The 10,444-nt window shown below is 41.0% G+C and overlaps 1 protein-coding gene across 1 annotated transcript; it reads left to right on the top strand.

The window, feature by feature from the left end:
• The first annotated feature begins 447 nt into the window (after positions 1-447).
• On the top strand, positions 448-5,044 carry LOC311062930 (GTP-binding protein Rhes-like). Its single transcript, XM_084082149.1, has 3 exons — positions 448-849; positions 2,587-2,856; positions 3,771-5,044. The coding sequence occupies exons 1-3, from the start codon at positions 643-645 to the stop codon at positions 3,972-3,974; spliced, it is 681 nt and encodes a 226-aa protein (XP_083938275.1). The 5' UTR covers positions 448-642; the 3' UTR covers positions 3,975-5,044.
• Positions 5,045-10,444: the final 5,400 nt, after the last annotated feature.

Genomic DNA, 10,444 nt, shown 5'->3' with positions numbered 1-10,444 from the left:
CCCATCGATGCAAGAGATAGAGAGAGAGAGAGAAAGAGACAGACAGACAGACAGACAGACAGACAGACAGACAGAGGGGGGAGAGAGAGGGGGAGAGCACAGACAGACAGACAGACAGACAGACAGACAGACAGACAGACAGACAGACAGACAGACAGACAGACAGACAGACAGACAGGGGGAGAGCATAGACAGACAGACAGACAGACAGACAGACAGACAGACAGACAGACAGACAGACAGACAGAGAGAGAGAGAGAGCGAGAGAGAGAGAGAGAGAGAGAGAGAGAGAGAGAGAGAGAGAGAGAGGAGAGAGAGAGGGGGTGGTGAGTGAGAGAGAGAGAGGGGGTGTGACTATGGGCGGAGCCATCATCTCCAGCCTTTAAATAGCAGCTCTCTGTAGCCGCTGACAACACAGTCAGTCAGTGGACCAGAGACTAACAGAAACACCTGCAGCTTTATATGAGAACAGAGTGTAGGAGACTATCCATCCATCCCTCAGAAGAACCATTGTTCTACAAACAACAAGGACCACATTGGAAAAAACAAGTGTTTCATCACACTTTTATGCTTACATTCTGTTGGAACTTCTATTTCTTTTTACCAAACTAAAATAAATCAAATCAGACCGGACCGAGCAGCATGTCTACTGGATCATGCAGCAGCAGCAGTAAAAACAGCAGCGGGACCCCCGGCACCAGGGTGGTCCGCCTGGTGGTCCTGGGGTCCGCGGGGGTCGGGAAGAGCGCTCTGATCCTCCGCTTCCTGCACGACCGTTACCTCCATAAATACACCCCCACCGTGGAGGAGCTGCATGCCCTGGAGTATGATGCTGCTGGAGGGGGAAAGGTGGGTTAATCTCTGTCTATTCATTTTGTACCGCTGGCTGCACTGAGCACCGTTTAGGGCAGTGGTTTTCAATCCTTTTCATGCAATGGACCCTAATTGATATACATTTGGCCGCGGACCCCCATTTGAAAATGTTTTGTGCCAGGGACCCCCACAGAAGCAAAGATATCAGTTAATGTTCACTTTAAAACATATAAATATTCAAAGATATATATGCACATGCACACATTTCCAAGGTTTTTCAAAAATAGCAGATCTACAAGCTCAGGTGCTGCGCTATGAGCTTGTATATCTGCTATTTTTGAATAGCCAAAGCTAAGTGGTTGTAAATGAGTGTGACGCTATTTACTAATTTTGCTGGGGACCCCTTGGTACTCCCTCAAGGACCACTGGTGGTCCCCGGACCACTGGTTGAAAACCCCCTGATTTAGGGGGAGGAGGTAGTTTGATTGATTGATTAAATACTTTATTAGTCAGACATGTAAACAGTATGTGTTACAGTTAGTGTCATGTTACCCATGACAGTCATGGCGCTACTTGTTCCTGATTTTTTTTAAATGTTACATTTACAACCAATACATCTACACAAACGTTCAGATTTCAAATATAAAGTGCTGACCCCACGGCCACGAATGTTACAAGTTAAAACGCGGGGGTCTAAGTACACATATCTTTCCGTATTGTTCAATAAAAAGCTTTTTAATCCGATCGGTGGCCATTTTCTCCGAATTTTCTCCTGATGCTTTCAACTACGCGCCCTTATTGGTTGGGAGGTGTATTGCACTCTGATACATTAATAAACAAAATAGAAAATGGCTTGCGATAGGATTAAAAAGCTTTTTATTGAACGATACGGGTACTTAGACCTGGGCGTTTTAACCTGTTACATCCGTGACCGTGGGGCCAGCACTTTATATTTGAAATATGAACGTTTATTTAGATGTACGGGTTGTAAATGTAAAAAAAAAACAAAAAAAAAAACAGGAACAAGTAGCGCCATGACGCTTGTGACAGACGAGCGTCATGTGAACCATGGCTAGTGTTACAGTAAGACATTTAGGCTAAAAGCATAAGACAAAAAGGTCCTGGGGACTTGTTTCCATTGTGGTCCTATGTATTCAATTCATCATCATCATCATCATCATCATCATACATGTCATCAACAAATACAAACACTTCTATGTACAAAGGAGATGGTAAAATCACATTTAGCTCCTCGGTCTCCTAGATGATTTTTCAGGCCAATTTAAAAAGAAACCAGTGTTACACATCCTTTAATAAGTGGTTCTCAAACCTTTTCATGTCAAGGACCCTCAGAAATTCATACTGTATTTGGTCACTGACCCCCTTATGAAAAGACTTTGTGACAAGGGTACAATTCTTTTTTTTAAAGATTAAGATTTGTTAAGATTCTGTAAAAAAAAAAAAAAAAACTGTCAGATTTTCTGAAAATAGCAGATCTGCAAGCTCTGCAGATCTGCTATTTACAAATAGCCTGACTGTATTTGTATAGGGTTAAAGTGTTATTAACGTTATTGTTATGCTTTATTAACACATTTCGAAAACAACTGGTGTACTTAGAACAACTGGTGTACAGTATAGTGTTGTTTATCATTGGTTCTCAAAGAGGGGTCCAGGGGTCCTTGGGGCAGTATTGATACTTTTACTTAAGTAAAACATTTGAGTACTTTATCCATCACTGGTCTTATCTAATCTTATATCTCATCTCGTCTCAAGGTGCGTCTGGAGATCCTGGACACCAGCGGGTTCTACTCGTTCCCGGCGATGCGTCAGCTGTGCATCCGCCACAGCGACGCCTTCGCCCTGGTGTACGCCGTGGACGACCCCGCCTCCCTGGAGGAGGTGCGGCGGCTGCGGGAGGAGATCCTGGAGCTGAGGGGCGGGGCTGCCCCGCCCCCCATCACCGTGGTGGGCAGCAAGGCCGACCTGACGGAGGCCGAGGGGCGAGTGCTGCTGGCCGCCGACGTCATGGCAACCGTGGAGAAGGTGTGTTTGTGTGTGTTGTATTGTGTTGCCTGTCACAGTTGTTACTTTAGGGGTTCTCCAACTCTTTAATTAACCCTTTAAGGCCGGGAAGGGAACGCATGTGTGTCATTTTAAGATTTGTTTGGCTATTCAAAAATAGCATACATACAAAATAGATCTACAAGCTTGGTTTGAAAACCATTGATAATATAGCAACATAAGTTAAAAAAATACATAAAAAAAACTTTAGGAAAAAAACAACTGTTAGGATTCAGAAGACATTTGTAAAATCCCCAGAAGCAAAGATTTGAGTTAAAAACTTTCGCTTTAAAAAAGTATATATATATTCAAACTAAAGATTTGCACACATTTTCACAATTTAAAAAAAATGAGCAGATCTACAAGCTCGTAGCGCGGCACTCGGTGCCGCGCTACGAGCTTGTAGATCTGCTATTTTTATAAAGCCAAAGAAATCTTAAAATGACACAGATGCGTTCCCGGTCTTAAAGGGTGAAAGGAACCTCTGTTTAGTACGCATTAGGCCACTCTTTCAAGGACCCCCCAATTGATGTGTATTTGGCCGCGGACCCCCATCTGAAAAGCTTTTGTCCCAGGAACCCCGAGAAGAGAAAATTTCAAAAAATATATATAATCTTCATAATTAAAAAAAAAAAACATTTTCAATATTTTCAAAAATAGATGTACAAGCTTGCAACGCGACACAAAGTGAGCATGTAGATCTGCTATTTTTGAACAGCCAACGTTTTGATTAAATGATTAAAATGATTGTTATGCTATAGTAACTAATCCCCCCACCCACCCCCCAAGGACCCACTTTGAGAATCAATGCATTAGGCCGAAAACACAATTAAATCAATAATCAACAATCAAATAAAAAGTCAACTAAAGTTTCAATGCTCTTCACGACCCTCTAGGAGTGGGACGCCAGCTTCGTGGAGGCGTCGGCTCGGACCGGAGGCAACTGCGTGGGCGTGTTCCGCGCTCTGCTGCAGCACGTCAACCTGCCGCACCAGCTGACCCCGGCGCTGCGGCGCCGCCGAGGCACCGACCCCGCGGTGAACAACAACGTGAAGAAGAGACCACCACTGAAGAAGAACAACAGCTGTGTTTTATCGTGAACTCACGAACCCAATCCTTTACACTTTCCCACTTTAACCCCCCCGCCGCCGTTCCTATTTTGGGTATATGTCATTATAGGCAAAATATAGGCAAAACAAAATGGACGACGTCCATCATATTGAAGTGGTTTGTTTGGAATTCTCAAAAGTGGCGCAGCATAGTAAAACGGCCAGAAACAATGCCGTCGGTCCGTGTAACGAGACTCCGTTTTCCACTCCTGTTGGGGCTGGCTTGCCTGCCCACCCACCTATATGCCTGTCGGATTGTTCCACAATCCAATGAGAGAGGCCAGCCTCTGGGACGCGACCGGCGATTTCCCACCCGTTCTCAGTAACTTCTCTGTTTCGCCCCCGCCCCCCTTCTGCGACGCGCGCGGAACTGCTTGAGTGGTTAACACATCCACTGAACGACAACATAGATATTCTTGTCCTATCATGAACCATCACTGAAGAAGAACAACAGTTGTATCTTGTGAAAGAGTAGGCTACAACTCTTTGGGTCACGGACCCATTTTTATGGGTCATGAGTAAAATATCCCTTTTTTTTAAAGGGATTTTTTAAACATTTTTCTTTCTTTTTTGTATTATTTCAAAAGATTTTCGAAAAAAAAAGAAAAAGATAATGATCTTTCAGAACAAAAAAAAGGGAATATTTTTCAAAAGAATTTCAGACATTTAAAAAATATATGTTTTTTAAATAGGAAAGTGGTTAATTCATATGGTATTTTTGTTACATTTGGGTCTCGGGGAGACACCAAATTTATCTTTTGGGTCTTGAGATGAAACCCCTGCTTTATTCCCTCTGTGAGAAACACGAGCAGCTGGTCTGCATGTCATGTCGTTGCTGTCGGGCAGAAAACCTCTCATCTCCACTTTTTTTCTCCCCGTAAATTAAGGCCCTAACGTGATCATACTTCAGCGTCACACAAAAGCATCAAAAGTAGCAGATCTACAAGCTCAAAACGCGACGCGAAGCGGCGCGTTTTGTGCTTGTATATCTGCTACTTTTGATGTTTTTTCATTTGCATCCTGAAAAGTAACGGTTTTGGACATATGAGGTTTCCACCCGACAGAGACGATGTTCATGTCCTCTGGTCATCCACTGACCAGATCCATGTACCATGAGAGCATGATTACAAACTATTAATAGGCATCTAAAAATGATTAGCACCTATGTGTGCGATTATGTGATATTTTGAGTATATGTACTGTCGGTCATATGCTTGTCTTGTGTAAATAAAATTGGCTTTTATTTTTGATGATTGTCTGTCTTGTTTATTTGTTTTTGCTAGAATCTCAGATTGTGCCCCTGCTAGTTCCTCAATGATATAGCATCCAACTTAGCCAATCTTTCAAATAAAAGTGCACTATTCAAATGGTTGCACAAATGTAGGAAAAGAGTTGGCTATGCTTTGCATTAGTCAAGCCTTCATCTCTATGAAGCCTTGAATACCAAAGACACATCAGCTGTTTTTTATAATATAGTTTGTTCAGTGACTCTCCTGCACTTTAGTAAACAGAAAATACATTTTCAGGTGGGACACCAGTATCACCCAGTCAGAAGAGGGAATCCATTCATCAGCATGCATTTTATAGTGTTCCTATAGGCTATATTTTGTCTGCTAATTTCATTGTCTTGTTTCATGACTTCCAATTCCGCTTGTCCATTCTGTATCCTGAGTTCTCTTTCCTGATTAGACAAACTTTGTATCCCAGCCTGAACATGTATACTCTCTGTTTACTAAAGAGCTGGAGACCCCCGTTATTGAACAAACACTCTTTTTTACTATTGATTACTATGGTGATATAGAGCCATTTAACACTTATTTTAACCACACACACAAATAAAATCACTTTAAGACAAACCCTTTCATTTAACCTTATTGGTGAGATGTGCCATGCCATTTGACTACCTAAATACAATTTTGAGGTATTTGTACTTTACTTGAGTATTTCCAATTTCCAATACTAAGAGGCAAATGTTGTACTTTTACTCCACTACAATTATTTGAAAACTTTAGTTACTAGTTACTTTGTAGATTTTGATTATTATTCCAAAACATACATTAACCACTTGAAGCCATTAGCCATTTGAAAATAGCCGATCTACAAGCTCACAATGCCTCTTCAGGGCCTCTTGTGAGCTTGTACATCTGCTATTTTCAAAAGATTTGTATATTTGAAAACTTGTGAAATGGGACAGTCTGCATAATAAGTACTTTCTACTTTTGGTAATTTTTTATACCGATACTTTTGTACTTTTACTCAAGTAAATTCTGAATTCCGGACTATTACTTGTGACAGAGTATTTCTACGATGCAGTATTGATACTTTTGTGAAACATTTGAGTACGTTTCCCACTACTATACTCCATCTACTGGTGAGATTGTTAGGCTATCATCACGTTCTTTTTCAATACCAGTATACAGTATAACAACACTGCTCTGAAAGCAGTGCAAAGCAGACACAGAATGTTAATGTATTCACTGACTCAGACACCCACTTATAATCCAGTGTTTCTAATATAAGTCCCACTAGCTTACTAATTATACTTCACAATTATGTGACAATTATAGTCCATAGTCCTTTCTCCTCTTACCATGAATCCGCTTCCCCCACACACACACACACACACACACACACACACACACACACACACACACACACACACACACACACACACACACACACACACACACACACACACACACACACACACACACCCCTCTTGTCCTGCCCTTATCTCGCTCCTCTCAGGCCCGCTTCCTTCTCATCTGCTCTAATGTTGGCCAGCCACTAAAAAAAACAGAGACAACACAGGGATAGAAACCATTTGCATATCAGAGAGGTTCGGGGTGGCAGGTTTTTTGTTTCCCGCATGTATTTTTGGTGACACGTGGGGAGAAAGGTAAACAGAAAGGACAGAGAGGAGGAAGGTAGACGTGGGTACACAGCATGGGGTCATTGAACTTTGCTTCAGGATATGTTCACTCACTGTGCACCCAGGGGCCAGCTTCTGAGTTGTAAATTGAGGCTGCAAGGAAGAGACAGTTCATATGAATGGCCTGTAGTCTGACCAGGCACGCCGGAGGGGTTAAATAGTGGGGGGACAGTGATGACGCCATGGGGGGCGTGGCCAAGTGGTGACGTCATGACTCTCACATTCCGTTTTGGTGTAGCTCCAAATAGCACACACAAACGGAATATGGACACCTCGGACGTTAACTAAAATAAGCACTTTAATGTGTTGTTAGATGACAATTGTTTAAGTAGCTCTGGTTAAAGAATTTAATTTAAATGAAGGTTTGTGTGTTTCCCAAACTTTTTATGACATGCATTAATAATAATAAAATAACTGTCCACAGCTGGACTAACTGCAATCGATTGATCGAGTTGAGAGAGCAACTGCACGTAGCCAGTAACAGAATGGTCATTGCGGTGAGAGGAAAGCATGCAGCCAATACACAACGACGATAGCGCAACACAATAGGAAGGGTGAGGTGCTAGATCTGCGTCGGTCGGGGAAAAAAAGAGTTTAGAGAAAATATACATTGATAGCTGAAAAGTTTTCCGCCCCATTCAAGCGGATGTTTTTTTGCCGAACTTCACACATGATTTTATTACCTTAATAAACATTGTCATAAATACTATATGCTTCCAGTGCGCTAGTTTAAAGTCTTTAAAGTAAAATTGATGATAAATCAATAATAGCAATAATACTGTAGGAGGGGCGTGGCTAGCTAAAAATAGGCTTCATTTACAGTCTGTAGAGTCTACTCTATGGGCATAACTTTGTCCATTTCTTTTTTTACAGTCTATGGCTATGCTGTGCAGTGTGCACGCAACGCACAACCCTAGTGTCTACGCTTATGAAAAGATAAACACGTTTTTCAGGCCAAGGACCCCTTAGCTGAGAGAGAGATGAGCAGGCACCCCTCCCCCATTACATATTGTATAAAATTATGTTTTATTTCTTCATAGATTATTCATATTCGTTGTTAATGTGTAGGCCTATGTTCAGACATTTAACTTGTAAGCTTGACCTTTCACTCGGTACTTGGTCTGCCCCCCCCCCCCCCCTTGGATTAAACCTCTTTCCCGAGAATTGACGATCTACAAGCTCGCGAGGCGTCAGCTATTTTGGCTAAGTTCCCCCTCAGAATAGGAATGCGAGAGTTCAAGTGGTTAATGTAAAATAATTATCCTATCAAAGATTTTTTACTAGTAGTAGTTACTTTCCAGATATAAATTACATTATAAAACATACATTCACGACTTTAGCTGCATTTTATACATAGGCTATAGCCCGACTACGCGACGTGTAGTGAGTTTGTAGATCTGCTATTTTCAAAATGTTTGTACAATAGCCTACTTTTGTACTTTTTCTCAAGTAACATTTTGGACACAGGCCGTTTACTTGTAAGAGTATTTTTATATTGTGGTATTGCTGCTTTTACTTAGTAAAATATCCAAGTATTTCTTCCACCAATGGATACAGCAGGGTAAAAACTTCACACATAAAGAAACACCATCACTAATGAACAGAGGTATACATCATCACTAATGAACAGAGGTATACAACATCACTAATGGACAGAGGTATACATCATCACTAATGGACAGAGGTATACATCACTAATGGACAGAGGTATACATCATCACTAATAGACAGAGGTATACATCAGCATATCACACCCTCAAAGCTTGCAGTCTATGCAGGACAACAGAAATCACACACACCGTAACCATGTTTCATTTCATTTTATTTCGCACATGATAGTTACAGTACATACAACAGAGGATAATAATTCATTTAACACACCCATGAGCGAAAAGGAGCAGGAAGAAGAATAAATTATTAATACCTGCCCCTCATTAAATTAAAAAAAAAAGTATACTTGATGATCAGCGCATACAACCAGTACTTGCACTACAATGCAAATTTAAACAAAACAGGCTACCACTGGCCTATACCACATTAGCTGGTAATCCAGCATGACGATCCCGACAACCTTTTCTGTATGCCCCCCCCCCCCCCCAATCTCTCTCCCCATTTCCTGTCAGCCTACTGTCCTGTCCAAATAAAGGCATAAAAGCCCCAAAAAAGATCTTTAAAAAAAACAAATACATTATTTGTATCACAGTTTGACTCAATTCGAGGATATATAAGCAGGAAAACGGACCGAAAACACTCAGACCATTTTTATCCGTGTTTATTGTATTGTGGCGTTTCTTTGCTTTAAAAACTGTGTTTTTGGTTGTTTGTTCTGCTTGTTTGTAACAGAAATGACTTGTAACACCAGCCTGAGGCGAGAGGTAGGTGTGTACATGTATATTTCTATCTATCCATCTATGAAAAAAAATATTACTTATTATTTTATAATATATGTTATAATATAGATTATATTTTATATATATGAAAATTAGTGGTATTCCCCTTTAAGTCGTTGTGGAGAGAATTCCACATTCTGATTCCTATAACTGAAGGACACATCTGTTTCCGAGTGGTCCGTGCAAACCAATTCTTAAAAATCACATTTCCTCTATATCCCTTTTTGAACTACATTCAAACAGCTTCTGTAAATTAACTGGCAGCGTTTCGTTTTTTTTCCCCTAAACATGATTAATAACATCTGTAGCTTCACTTCATCTCTTCAAGTTTCAATACTCTTGAATTGATGAAAAGGCTGTTTGTGTGTCATCTCTATAAGTGACATTATGCATTATTCATACCGCTCTCTCCTGTAGTAGGCCTATGTATGAGATCAGGGGTCTTCAACGTTTTTGGCCCAAGGACCCCCTAGTTGAGAGAGAGATGAAGCAGGGACCCCCTCTATATTGTATAAAATTGTGTTTCAGATTAATCTTTTTTTTGTCTGCTCTTTTTTTCCCCCCTCTACACCTATACCTCTTTGCCAAAAATAGCCGATCTACAAGCTCACAACGCCTCGCAGCGCGAGGCGTTGTGAGCTTGTAGATCTGCTATTTTTGCCTAAAGTTCTCCTCAGAAAAGGGATGCTAGTGGTTAATGTAAAAAAAAATATCATATCACACAAGGATTTGGCGGACCCCCTGTAGTAACTCTGAGGACCCCCTAGGGGTCTCGGACCCCCTGTTGAAGACCCCTGTATTAGATACAGGCAGTGATGAGATCCTTCTGCAGGGCTATATTCTCCACAGGAAGCTCTCCACGGAGACGGATCAACTAATGATGATCTTTATGATTGACAAGTACTGTATTTTTACTCCACTGGAACATTTCCAATTTTCAGTACTTTTACTCCATTACATCTCAGAGGCAAATATTGTACTTTTACCCCACTACAATTATTTGAAAACTTTAGTTACTTTGCAGATATAAATTATATTATAAAACATACATTAACCATTTTAGGCCCATTTTATACACAGGCTATTTGAAAATAGCCTATCTACAAGCTCACAACGCGTCGCGGTTGCGAGCTTGTAGA

Source organism: Gymnoscopelus microlampas, assembly GCF_963454915.1.
Source record: "Gymnoscopelus microlampas genome assembly, chromosome: 2".
Classification (NCBI taxonomy): Eukaryota; Metazoa; Chordata; class Actinopteri; order Myctophiformes; family Myctophidae; genus Gymnoscopelus; species Gymnoscopelus microlampas.
Note: the sequence above shows the minus strand (reverse complement) of the source record. Positions and strands in the feature narration are given on the sequence as shown.

What these genes read in the sequence shown, in the direction of transcription:
- LOC311062930 (XM_084082149.1), top strand. Translation starts at nt 643, where the DNA reads ATGTCTACTGGATCATGCAGCAGCAGCAGTAAAAACAGCAGCGGGACC. An exon ending in ATGCTGCTGGAGGGGGAAAG is followed by an intron (nt 850 to 2,586) that starts GTGGGTTAATCT and finishes TCTCGTCTCAAG; the next exon opens with GTGCGTCTGGAGATCCTGGA. An exon ending in TCATGGCAACCGTGGAGAAG is followed by an intron (nt 2,857 to 3,770) that starts GTGTGTTTGTGT and finishes ACGACCCTCTAG; the next exon opens with GAGTGGGACGCCAGCTTCGT.